The sequence below is a fragment of the Dendrobates tinctorius genome, unplaced genomic scaffold, assembly GCF_039654945.1.
Source record: "Dendrobates tinctorius isolate UK_male_01 unplaced genomic scaffold, ASM3965494v1 ptg000029l, whole genome shotgun sequence".
Classification (NCBI taxonomy): Eukaryota; Metazoa; Chordata; class Amphibia; order Anura; family Dendrobatidae; genus Dendrobates; species Dendrobates tinctorius.
In genome coordinates this window covers 37639981-37653950 of record NW_027361697.1, presented here as the reverse complement: position 1 = coordinate 37653950, position 13970 = coordinate 37639981, and the positions used below count along the sequence as shown (strand labels likewise).

Sequence of the window (13970 nt, the reverse complement as noted above, 5' to 3'; positions counted from 1 at the left end):
GGTTCTTCCAGTTCTTTTAACATGTCAAACTCTGGAGATTTGTTCATGAGCGTGCAGTCTCTCAATGGAGATTCTTACCAAGGTGCCCAGGTTGGAGCCAACGTACAGTCACAGGTAGGGACCTTCAGATGATTTGGGAGAAAAGGCATTGGTGACGTAATGGTTTATGGAGGAAGTTGTCGACTGTTGGGATTTTCTGTCATAATCTTCTGGGTACAAAAACATACCGGCTAAAAAAAATACACTTATTTATAAAGATGATGGTACATCATGATGGAAAAAGGTGTTTGCCACATTCCCAAAGACTTAATGAAAATAATGGTCTTGTGGCCTGGCCATAGCTAATGTTGGTGGTCTAACAACACGTTAGAGATTGTTTCATGGGAAGTCAAAAGCAATTTTGGCAAGTCCTAAATCTCTGATACATGTTGAGATGTGATTGGAATAGAACGATAAACTTGTTGGCCAACTGCTCGTGTTTATGGCCAACTTGTGGCTACTTCTAGCTTCTGTCTTGATCATGTGTTTTCAGTAGGCAGACTGGAGAAAGCCATGTCCAGACAACAATCAGTGACTTATATTCCCTGAAAACAAAAGGATCAGGCATTTGATCAGTCTGATTTTTGTCAGTGGAGACTCACAAGGCCTCTCATACATATCAGATGGTTGGGCGTCCAATTTTGGTGGGACTGACTTGTATCTGTGTATTGGGGTCTTTAGTCTCTTGGGCCAGTTGCATTATATTTGACAGGAGGACTAGAATTGCATGTAGCAATAATCCTCATGGCAAAGTGCCGCACACCATAGCAGAACACCAACATCCATCATTGATTTAAAGCGCCATGTGACTGATAAATGTGGTGGCTTTCCATTATAAACAGAAGCGACTATAGGCGAGAATCAAGTGTTGGCTTTACTATGATATTGAAGACTGAGACCAAAAATATCCAGATGTAAAACCAAAGTGGGTTGTAAATAATAAAATGGTGGGCTCTTTGGCTTTGACTTATCGTGATGTTTGGAGATCTATGCAATTTTATGTAAATTTCTTGAAGGATGCAGAGCTCTTCTAACGTTGTAGCCTGTTTTCTTGAGAGTTTGACTCCTGGATAAAACGAAACCGATGGTTCTAGAATGATTGCACCTCTAAAAGTGAACAAAACTTTTCTTTTATTTTTTTTCCAAGAATATGTAAAAATTACATATCAATTCCAAAATTGTATCTACTAACTGCTATGCCGACGCTTTCACTACGGCAGCATTCACGTATATTGCCCGTTTGGTAGGGTCTGACAGATTGGTTGCTGCTGTTGGCTGCTTACAGAGGACGAATGAAAATATTTTGGTTCCCCCTTCATTATTTTAAGCGGTTATATTCTGTTCCTTGGTTTCAGCATATGCAAACATTGTTTTAGTTTTTTGCCTTTTTAGATGTTTAATTGTTTTTGCTAGCTTTGTTTTCTTTCTTTTCCCTTCTGACTTTCTGTATGTTTCCTGTGCCTTTACCTTTCCTCTCTCTCTTCCCCTCAATGGCTGGATTCCTTGTTTCCCTTTCCTCATCATGTGTCATGTATTTCACACTTTATCCTTTCGGTGTTCTTTCTTTTTTCCTGTACGTTCCGCTTTGTGTCCTGTCTCTGTCCTCATCGTGTCATGGTGCCCTCTCCTCACCATTAGTATTGTCTGTCTTCCAGGTGGATACCCTTCGCCATGTTATCAGTCAGACAGGCGGATACAGTGAGACTCTGTCAGCGAATCAGATGTACAGTCCGCAGGGCATCAGTGTAAGCAAAGAAACCTCTTGTTTTCCCTGTCTGTTTCCCAATTATTTCAAGTCCACAGGGCCCTGACTGCCACATTGCACACACTTCTCTCCCTTTCATGGTCACCTATTCTGCTCTGTGCCGGTGAAGCCAGCGGCCAGCGCTCTACCCACAAATGATGCTCGATGTAGGCAGCTGGAGCCCAAGCCTGTCACACGCAATCAGCTTCCTTGTGCCACCTGCGGCCACTTACAGTCAGCCGATGGAAACCGCCAAACAGGTGACACGTAGCACGGCCGCAGCGGCACAAGTGTGGGCTCCAGCTGTGTAAACCAGTTCTGTGCTAAGCAGACATGTCTCGATTTCTAAGGTGGGCCCGAAGTATGGAAGAAGTAATCTCCAGACCCCAAGACGGAGACTATGACTCCTGACTATGCCATCACAGCTGGACTCCCCTGTACAGGCGCTATATTTTGTAATAAGCCATTATTACAGCGCTCTGAGAGCCGCAGACATACATGCACGGATGTATTTGTGTGTTTGTTGGAGGGCGGCAGAGAGGAGCAAACATTCCTGGCAATGCTTGCGGCTGGGAATGACATGTAAATTCATAGCGACAAGCCGTGTCGTATGGAGTGAAATCAATAAGACAGACACGGGGAGAGCGGCTGCAGATTTGGGACAGCAATCCAAATACATTTCTCAGATCAGCCATCCACCATCCAAAGGCCGTGACAGAGGAATGGAGGAGGGGGCGAGATCCGAGACAAACCCAGAAATAACACAAGATGCCCACTGTGCCGTGGGAGGGGAGAGCCGCAGGCTCGCCTAGGTATACAATTGTTTTTGTTATTTTCGGCGTTGCATTTGCTTGGCGGAGAATGTTTGCACTGCGCTGTATCTCTGCCGTAACGACCTGGTATTTAATTATACACATTTCATGACATGAGGCTCTCTCTGCACATTTGCATCAGAGCGCGCGAGGCGTGTGACATCCGCAATAAGCAGAGCGCTCCAGAAGCAGGTATTGATTCATTCCATTTGTTATCGGAGCCCATTTTAATTCGGAGATCGCGTGAAACGGCAAATGTTTCTTAATAACAGGAAAAGAAAAAAACACGACCAATTACCTAAATAAAGCATTCAATTCAGGAGAAAAAAAAAAAAACCTTTCTATTGTAGCAAAATCTATCCCTGCTACTCTCCATAATGAGTACTTCCCTGCGATCACCATTTACTCGCTGCAGTTGTACGGATAATGGTGATTGTTCCTGAAAGAAATAACAGGTCAGATCATTTCTCCCACAACCCACCCCACCCCCGCTGAATGCAATCATTTTGCCCGTAAATGCACAAAGAAATCATGGATACAATTATTATTATTATATTTTTTGTTTATAGAAAATAATGTGGAAGCACACAAATGTGATCACTAGGCTTCATTGACCTGCTTCCCTCCTCCAGTTTTGGCTGCTAATTCGTATTTGATTCATTTTATGCCATTTAAGTCAAATGTATAACACGTCACAGACGACAAAGTCTGAATTGAAGCTATGATTTAATATATTTTACCCCACCACCATGTTGAAATATAGTGACTAAAGATGCCCATACACCCTAGTAGTTGTTGACCAATCTCTTGAAACACCCACCCTCCCCCCATAGGGTGAGTATCCGGCAGATGGGTGTAAACCGCTGCCGGATACTCAGGCAAATCAAAAGGATATTGTGTTTAATTCAATCTGTGCAATAGTCTGGAGACCTCATACCCGATAGATTGTCAGAGGGTGGCACCCACATTGGCAGATATGACCGTTTTAATCTAATGGGTCTTAAGACTGTTAGCATTAATGAGGCAGTCTGACATCTGGGCATTTTTTGGATGATGATCTTTATTTTTATATAGCGCTAACATATTCCACAGCGCTTTACAGTTTGCACACATGATCATCACTGTCCCCGATGGGGCTCACAATCTAAATTTCCTATCAGTATGTCTTTGGAATGTGGGAAGAAACTGGAGGAAAACCACCGAACACAGGTAGAACATACAAACTCCTTGCAGATGTTGTCCTTTGGTGAGATTTGAACCCAGGACTCCAGCGTTGCAAGGCTGCAGTGCTAACCACTGAGCCACCGCATGCGTTATCCTTGCTGTTAAACTCGACAAAATTAATTTTCGGTCAATGGGGACCTAAAAGATTTCATGTCATCCTTGAAAACAAAACCTGTGCTTAAAGTTTCTCATATACAGTACAGACCAAAAGTTTGGACACACCTTCTCATTCAAAGAGTTTTCTTTATTTTCATGACTATGAAAATTAGTAGATTCACTCTGAAGGCATCAAAACTATGAATTAACACATGTGGAATTATATAATTAACAAAAAAGTGTGAAACAGCTGAAAATATGTCTTAAGGGGGTTTTACACATAGCGATATCGCTAGCAATATCGCTAAAGCGTCACCGATTTTGTGACGCAGCAGCGATATTGCTAGAGATATCGCTATGTCTGATTCTTGCCTCCGACCGGCTCCCCCACTGTCTGTCGCTGATCGCGCAAGATCAGCCAGGTCCATTTCTCGTCGGGCACTTCCTGCTGGCGCTGACGAGCGACGTGTGGATGCCGGCGGGAGGACGTCAGCATCGCTGCGTGTGAAAGGTAAGTAACGACCGCTGCTGCGTCGCTACGTCGCTGTGAAATCTGCCTGTTTGGCAGCTCACTAGCGACCATTTAGCGATGCACCAGTGATCCTGACTGGGTCGTATCGTGGTCAGATCGCTGGTGCATCGCTAAATGTAAAGGGGCCTTTATATTCTAGGTTCTTCAAAGTAGCCACCTTTTGCTTTGATGACTGCTTTGCACACTCTTGGCATTCTCTTGATGAGCTTCAAGAGGTAGTCGCCGGAAATGGTCTTCCAACAATCTTGAAGGAGTTCCCAGAGATGCTTAGCACTTGTTGGCCCTTTTGCCTTCACTCTGCGGTCCAGCTCACCCCAAACCATCTCGATTGGGTTCAGGTCTGGTGACTGTGGAGGCCAGGTCATCTGGCGTAGCACCCCATCACTCTCCTTCTTGGTCAAATAGCCCTTACACAGCCTGGAGGTGTGTTTGGGGTCATTGTCCTGTTGAAAAATAAATGATGGTCCAACTAAACGCAAATCGGATGGAATAGCATGCCGCTGCAAAATGCTGTGGTAGCCATGCTGGTTCAGTATTCCTTCAATTTTAAATAAATCCCCAACAGTGTCACCAGCAAAGCACCCCCACACCTCCTCCTCCATGCTTCTCGGTGGGAACCAGGCATGTAGAGTCCATCCGTTCACCTTTTTTTGCGTCACACAAAGACACGGTCATTGGAACCAAAGATCTCAAATTTGGACACATCAGACCAAAGCACAGATTTCCACTGGTCTAATGACCATTCCTTGTGTTCTTTAGCCCAAACAAGTCTCTTCTGCTTGTTGCCTGACCTTAGCAGCTATTTTACCATGAAGGCCTGCTGCACAAAGTCTCCTCTTAACAATTGTTGAAGAGATGTGTCTGCTGCTAGAACTCTGTGTGGCATTGACCTGGTCTCTAATCTGAGCTGCTGTTAACCTGTGATTTCTGAGGCTGGTGACTCGGATGAACTTATCTTCTGCAGCAGAGGTGACTCTTGGTCTTCCTTTCCTGGGGCGGTCCTCATGTGAGCCAGTTTCTTTGTAGCGCTTGATGGTTTTTGCCACACTTTCAAAGTTTCCCCAATTTTTCAGACTGACGGACCTTGATTTCTTAAAGTAATGATGGCTACTCGTTTTTCTTTACTTAGCTGCTTTTTTCTTGCCATAATACAAATTCTAACAGTCTATTCAATAGGACTATCAGCTGTATATCCACCAGACTTCTGCACAACACAACTGGTGGTCCCATCCCCATTTATAAGGCAAGAAATCCCACTTATTAAACCTGACAGGGCACACCTGTGAAGTGAAAACCATTTCCGGTGACTACCTCTTGAAGCTCATCAAGAGAATGCCAAGAGTGTGCAAAGCAGTAATCAAAGCAAAAGGTGGCTACTTTGAAGAACCTAGAATATAAGACATACAGTATTTTCAGTTTCACACTTTTTTGTTAATTATATAATTCCACATGTGTTAATTCATAGTTTTGATGCCTTCAGAGTGAATCTACAATTTTTTCCCTTCACCCATGACAGCACACCTGAGAGAGGGATCCGCCCCGCCAGAACAGGAACCTACTGAGATATAAGGGGCGGCACCTCTCCCCCGCTTCAGTTGGGTTCCTGTCCTGGAAGGAACCCCACTGTCGGCGGTGCCTGTCATGGGCGAAGAAAAAAGAAGAGAAAAAAAAAGGGACCCAGCCCCGTCCCGGCGCGGGAAGAACAGGTATCTTACCTGTAGCGCCGGCCGTCGGGTGCTGAAGGCACAGTCCCCGGGCCCTCCGGGGTTCCGGGTTCGTGTGGGCGTCGGTGGGATCCCGGTGGCTCCGGGAAGCACCCACCGCGCCGCCCTCATCTCGATCCCCGAGGCATCTGACAGGGGAGAGACGCGGGCATCTTCCGGCCACTGACGTCAGCAGCGCAAAGGATTGTTGGCGCGCCGGCTGACGTCAGCACCAGGCAACAGTGTCATAGCGCCCGGTGCGATGCCGGCCGGCTTTTCTGCAGGGGGGAGGGGAGGCAGCTGAACAGAGGCCACTCACAGGACGGAGGCGTATTTAAACGCTGGGGCAGACGGTGCAGCTATGGAGTCAGAGCAGGAGAGGTCCTTGTCTCTGCCGCCCTCACAGCCCTCCGGCCTCAAACATGGAAGCCGGTCAAGCAGCAGCCACCCCAGCCGCAGATCGGGAGAATCCTCGAGATCCAGAGAGCACAGGTCACGTGCTCCGACGCAGCCTCCTAGTCCGGTACCCTTGATTACGGGTGGTGAGTGATCTTCGTGAATGCTAGCATTTATGCTAATAGGGTTTCTCTGTGTATGTTTGACCCCGTAGGAAAGGCCCAAAAAAGCAGGAAGCAAGAAAAATAATAGGGACTGCGCCATATGTAAAACAGCCCTAGCAAGAGACTGGCAGAAAGACCTCTGCGCCAGTTGTATACAGCGAACCATGGCGGAGGAAGCACCTAGTTTCACGCCTAATCTGATATCGGCCCTTAGGTCGGAGATGGAAGGTTCAATTAAGACCCTATTGAAAAAAGGGAGGAAAGGTAGAAAAAGTCCCCCTAGTTCTCCCTCAAATTCCTCTTCGGCCTCGTCTCAATCGGAACAGGCGTCCTCATCAGACTCCTCAGACAGTGACACAGGGGGTAGGCCATGTTTTCCTGTGGAAGACACACATGCTCTCCTAAAGGCCATTAGAACAACAATGGGCCTACAGGAAGAGAAGACGACAAAAACCCTAGAAGACGTTATATTTGGGGGACTCCAGGAGAGAAAAAAGCGTAACTTTCCGGTGAACGAAAAAATCCAGGCGCGTATTGAAAGACAGTGGAGGAAACCCGAAAAGTCAGGGGCTCTTTCCTCCACCTCTAAAAGGCGATACCCTTTTGAGCACAAGGATGTGGAAATATGGGACAAGGTCCCAAAAATAGACGCAGCAGTATCCAGGTCTTCTAAGAAATCGGCCCTGCCCCTAGAAGATTCAGGGGTTCTTAGAGACCCACTAGACAAGAAAGCAGACTCATATCTGAGGCATGCATGGGAAGCGACAGCGGGAGGATTAAAGCCGGCAATAGCGGGCACGCTCCCTCATGATCTGGTTGCAGCAGTTGGAAGAAAAACTAGCATCAAAGGTCCTAAGAGAGAAGATATTGGCGGATATGTATCTCTTGCATGGGGCAGCAGCTTTTTTAGCGGACACCTCGGCGGATTCTATGAGGTTAACGGTCAGAGCGGCTAGTTTATCAAATGCTGCTAGACGGGCACTTTGGCTTAAAGGCTGTCTGGGTGACCTGCAATTTAAGGCTAAACTGTGCTCTCTCCCTTGTGATGGTCGGTTCTTATTTGGGAAGAACGTAGACGACATCCTGGAGAAAGCGAGCGATAGGAAAAAAGGCTTCCCCAGGTTCCCAATAGAGCAGAGAAGACAGCCCTTTCGGAGGGGCGGAAGGTTCAATAGGGGGCGTCCTCCGGCCGATAGAAGGAGATGGGAGGACAAAAGGAAGAGAGTCAGGATTTATGTTTGGTGGGGGTCCCTCCACCTCAAAAAAATCACCACAATGACGCCAGTATTCCAGTAGGGGGCAGGTTGGCACTCTTTTCCCAGGCCTGGGAAAAGTTCTCCGATACCTGGATCCTAGGCATCTTAAGAGAAGGCCTAAAAATCCCCTTTGTTCACCAGCCGACAGCCGTGTTCGTAGTTACCCCTATCAGAAAAGCAGCCGAAGAACAGTTGGCCTTGGAAGCGGAGATCCTGAACCTAATAAACAGGTCCTTTACGAAGTCCCAGACACACAGAAGGGAAGGGGTTTCTATTCACCACTTTTTTTGATCAAGAAACCGGACCAATCGTTTAGGACGATTATAAACCTCAGAGGACTCAATCGGTGGATAGGAAATCAGACCTTCAAGATGGAGTCAGTCACTACGGCCATAAAGCTAGTACATCAAGATTGCTTTACGGCTGTAGTTGATCTGAAGGATGCATATTATCATATCCCTATCCATCCAGATTACCAAAAATACTTGAGGGTAGCTCTTTATATTCAAGGCGTACTAAAGCATTTCCAATTTACAGCTCTTCCGTTTGGTATATCCATAGCCCCGAGAGTTTTCACCAAGGTCATAGCGGAGGTAAAAGCTTTCCTTCGGATTCACTATACAGTCATAATACCTTATCTGGACGATTTCCTCATAGTGGGCAACTCCGAGAACCAATGTACTGCGCAGTTAAGCCAAGTGACCAACACCTTTACAAGAATTAGGGTGGATAATAAATTTCAAAAAGTCAAAACTACAACCCGTAAAGCAACAGACCTTCCTAAGATTTATCCTGGACTCAGAACAGCAGGTGTGTCTGCTTCCGGAGGCCAAAATAGAGAAGGTACGGAACATGGCTTGGTCTGCCCGAAACCAACCTCAGATGACGTTGAGGAAAGCGATGTCCCTGCTAGGCACCCTGACGTCCTGTATTCCGGCGGTCAGGTGGGCTCAATTTCACACCCGTCAACTCCAGTGGGAGATACTAGCAGCACAAAGATCGCTAAGAGGGTGTTTAGAAGGAGGTCTGGAGCTTTCATTAGAGACCAGAGACTCTCTCAACTGGTGGCTAGACAGTACAAATTTGGCAGCGGGAATACCTTGGGACAAACAGGTGACAGACGTGATTCTAACAGACGCAAGCTCCCTGGGGTGGGGGGCGCACTTAAGGGGTCACGCAGGCCAGGGGTCCTGGACACCTCAAGAAAGGAGGGCATCCTCCAATCTCAGAGAATTGTGGGCTGTGAACAAAGCCCTAACCCACTTTTTTTCCCCTACTCAGGGGTCGCAATGTCCGCATCATGTCAGACAACAAAGTGACGGTGGCATACATCAACCACCAAGGGGGCACAAGATCATACTCCCTCATGAAAGCAGCAGATGACATCCTGGGCAAGGCGGAGCAACACCTACACTCCTTAACAGCCTTACACATAAAAGGGGCGGAAAACATAGAGGCCGATTTCCTAAGCCGCAATACTCTGAGGCAGGGAGAATGGGTCCTAAATCGGTCCATTTTCCAAAAAATAACGCAGCTTTGGGGGGAACCAGTGATAGACCTCTTTGCCAACAAACACAACAGGCAAACACAAAGGTTTTGCTCCCTAAACCCAAGAGAAGATCCATGGGCAGTGGACTCTCTGCATATTCAGTGGGACTTCAAGCTGGCCTATGCGTTCCCCCCCCCAGTCTCTCTGATCCCAACAGTGGTCAAGAAGATCAGGAGCGATCAAGCCAGAGTAATTCTAATAGCCTCATTTTGGCCAAAAAGGCCCTGGTTTGCGCTACTGCGGAGGATGACCCTCTCCGATCCATGGGTTCTGCCAGAAATCCCGGACCTTCTAGCCCAGGGCCCGATACTCCACGCACAGGTCAAGGGATTCCATCTGACGGCGTGGAATTTGAAAAGTTGCTTTTAAGGGATAAAGGTTTCTCTCCGGGGTTGGTGGCCACCCTGCTTAAAAGTAGGAAACCGGTAACGACTAATATCTACGGCAGAAGATGGAATAAATTCCTACAGTTCCTAGGTAAGCCGTTAGAACAAGAACCCCCGATTAGTGCCATCTTGGAGTTTTTACATGCAGGATTACAGCTCGGGTTAGCGGTAAATACGCTTAAGGTTCAGGTATCTGCACTAGGGGCGCTCTATAACTGCAACTTGGCAGCAAATAGATGGATAGCCAGATTCATCAAATCATGTCATAGGGCTAAGCCTATTCCAATACCCAAGATAGCTCCCTGGGATTTAAACCTAGTACTAGAGGCCCTTACAAAAGAGCCATATGAGCCATTACATCAGCTCCCCGTAAAGTTTCTGACCCTAAAAACAATCCTTTTAATGGCCCTTACGTCAGCCCGTAGAATAAGCGACCTGCAGGCTCTCAGTAAATCCACCCTATACACAAGTTTTTCAGGACAGGGTGGTGCTAACGACAGACCCCGCTTATCTGCCTCAGGTAGCATCAGATTTCCATCGGGGGTCAGGAGATTGTCCTCCCATCCTTCTGTGATAATCCAAAGAATCCGGTGGAAGAAAAGTTCCATAGTTTGGACGGTAAGAGAGCCCTGCTAGAATACATATGTCACCAGCCAGTGGAGGAAGTCCCAATCCCTATTCGTAGCTTTTCAGGGTGCCAGGAAAGGCTATGGGGTTTCAAAGGGGACTATTGCTAGATGGATTAGGGAGGCCATTAGTGTAGCCTACTCAGGTAGTGGTATCCCGATTCCTGACGGCATCAAGGCTCATTCCTCCAGAGCCGTGGCGACCTCCTGGGCTGAAAAGGCAGAGGTATCAATTGAACAGATTTGTAAGGCCGCTACCTGGGCCTCACCTTCCATCTTCTTTAAGCACTATAGATTAAATCTATCCTCCTCTGCTTAACCTTTGGTAGAAGGGTGCTACAAGCTGTGGTCCCTCCCTAAGGTGTTTCGAAGTCTCCAAAAGTCTCTCAGGTGTGCTGCCATGGGTGAAGGGAAAACCACCATGGTTACTTACCGGTAGACGGTTTTTCCGGAACCCATGACAGCGCCCGTATATTCCCCCCCCTTTTCACCGTATGGGTGTGCACAATTAGTAGGGTGCATTTGTGTGATGTGCTGCTGGATTAACATGTAACTAACTGGGAAGTCCTCTCAATGCTCTGTAACCCAACTGAAGCGGGGGAGAGGTGCCGCCCCTTATATCTCAGTAGGTTCCTGTCCTGGCGGGGCGGATCCCTATCTCAGGTGTGCTGTCATGGGTTCCGGAAAAACCGGCTACTGATAAGTAACCATGGTGACTTCATAGTCATGAAAATTAAAGAAAACTCTGTGAATGAGGTGTGTCCAAACTTTTGGTCTGTACAGTACATATCGGCCTTATGCACTTATTTCGAGGGGCCTCCTGACTATTCCCCCAAAAGACAATGTTTGGAGAGAAAAAAAGCATCCGACATATTGAATTTCAGCCCCCAATCAGTAGAGAACTCCTCTGGTCTCTTTTGGAAGCTACCAACGGACCTCTCTGCCCGGTGACTTATCACAGGGAGAACAAAGTGATAGGCATGTCCAATTTCAGACTTCCAGTTTGACATCTCTCACAACAATCAGTCGGCGTGGCCCCTATACAAACCTTTAGATACTGTCGGGTGCGGCTGATATTAGTCTGTGTATGGTTGGCTCTAGCCCAACCAAACGTGTATGGAGAGATGGAAATGGATAGAAAGCCGTCAGCTAAATATTTTCCGATGGCTAAAGTTTGTGGAATCCTAAAGTAACAATATACAAATGCCAACAAGAAAAACACACCCAAATAATTGATTTTAAAAAAAGTGTCAAATCTTTGAGAACTGCACACGGCATAGGAAGTACAAGTTTAGGGACTTTATGGAGAATACGTATGTAGTGCCTGCGAAATATATATTGTAGAACTTCTCTGTCAGTAATAACTTCTTTTTTGTGAAACTTCTACGCTTCCCTTACATAATACACCATTAATGTCCTTAGTCCTGAAAGAGAACATTCACAAAGCCCTTCCTTTCTGAAAATGAGTGCTGGTCCAAGAACATAGACCCCATAAGTGAGGTCTTATCACAAGAATGTACAATGTACAGATTTAATTTTTCATCTTCTGACAATAGTTCTCTTGTTAATGGGTATTACACCGATTCCTGCTGTTTTGTAGCCAGGGTGTAAGGTTTTAATTTCCTGGTCTAGTATTGCTACTCGATATGTAAATTGAAGGGCCTGAAACACAAAGTTGGATATAATTATGAATGACCTATAACAACTTGTAACGCTCTTGAATACTTTCTCCTTCTTTACCGTCCCTAGCCGTCACTTACTTTGTTCTCAATGACCCCACATAGCATAAAATGTCATTTGTGTGCATTAAAGAGACGCAGAAGGGACAGGAACAGATGATCTTGTGACATGGCAATTACAGTTCTGAGATAGATTGGACGCTAGAGAGGAGGGGACAAGACCAGGCCACTGTGATTACAGAAAGGCCGCCACAAAATCACAGGCTGGGAAATAAAAGGCTGCCAGGTTCTGCTTAGAGGTGGATCCAGAAATTCAAGCTGTGTCCTTGAATCAAGGAACACGCAGCATTAAGGAGAGGTCACACCTTTCATAAAGCCATGATAGCAGTGGAGGCTTGCTGGATTCAAGGTTCAGTGAGGACAAGATACATGCATTGTGCATATATAAAATGGGAAACCTCATTACAGAATCTGAATTAAGTCAGTAGGGCCAAGATCGATTCATTTTTTTTCTATTGATAAAGGACAGTTCAGACACTATTCCAATTAAGTACAATGTCAGGTTTTACTTGGGAAGAAAATTTGCCCTTTAGAGCCCCTGTCGAAGGCCTCTCACCCAGTCAGCCTCTCCTACTTTGCACTGATGAGGGGCAAAAACCTTAGAACAGGAGATTCAGCTTTGGCTTTATATCCATTTGGATGCATCTGTATCATGTTGCCAGGCCCTTCTAAGTTTAGATATTGCCTTATAGGATTACTCCCCTCCAATAGGTGGCACCAAAGACCCATTCTCTTCCTCTGTGAAGAGGCTTTTTGCATATTGGATTTCCTGGGGAGCATCACATGGCCTATAAGGCTTCCTACACCTGCTTGCCTGTCTCCTTAGGGGAGACATTTAACCCCTTAAACAGCACAAAACATAACACAGCTTTACCTGCTGTTAAAAAGACAAGCCACAATGTTGTGATGGAGGTGTAATATTCTGGTGAACGTCCACTCACACCTATCATCCATGAAGTGATGGATGCTCTAAATAAGACTTCTGGAAGGTTCTGTATAGTGCGCCATGTCTGCTAACAGCCTCCTGGTCACTTCAGTACAGTTAGACAGGCTTCCCAGCAGCCTCGAAGTACACCCCACACATAATGGCAACCAATTCTACCCGAACTTCACAACGCCAACTAGCGATCGGCCAAAAAAGTATCTGACGTACTCAATGATATTTTGGCTAAAATATGCATGCTCACAATCCAAATTAAAGGGGTTTTCCACCACACTGACATCAGTGACTTATAACAATAGTGGATGTGCACCGATCTGTTATCGATAGGCTGACACTCGGCATCCTCACCGCTCAGCTGTTATTACCTGCAGTAAGTGGTGTATGGAGCAGAACATGACTGCTGCGTCACTGTTTAGTGGCTGCTGCTGATTCCTGCAGATTAGACCCCCACCGATCTAATTTTGATGACTTATCGATAGGGGACTTTCACTGATAATCTGTGTCCTCATTTTCTATGCACTAAAGTCAATCTTCTAGTACCCATCTGAAGCAAAACCATATGTACAGATGGCTTCATTGGGAGCTAGAAATAAGATTCTTGGCATAAGCCATGATTTTTAGATGAAAGACGGACCTTGACACCTCTACAGATCAGTGGTCTTGGGGGCACCACCTCCCCTTCATTGTTGACCTGGGCACATGGAGCTTTTCCGGGAATGATCACTCACCCCATTTTCTTAAATGAGAAAGAGCTTCAGTAC

The 13970-nt window shown here is 46.3% G+C and overlaps 1 protein-coding gene across 7 annotated transcripts in view; it reads left to right on the top strand.

Moving 5' to 3' along the window:
• PBX1 (PBX homeobox 1) overlaps positions 1-13970 on the top strand; it is a 201572-nt gene that overhangs the window by 185130 nt on the left and 2472 nt on the right. For 4 of the 7 annotated variants that reach the window (XM_073571620.1, XM_073571619.1, XM_073571618.1 and 1 more), the window contains 2 exons: positions 2-114; positions 1695-1784. In XM_073571620.1, the coding sequence (XP_073427721.1) occupies positions 2-114; positions 1695-1784 (203 nt within the window). The remainder of the gene's footprint in view (position 1; positions 115-1694; positions 1785-13970) is intronic. The other 3 variants (XM_073571623.1, XM_073571621.1, XM_073571622.1) reach the window with 1 other exon arrangement.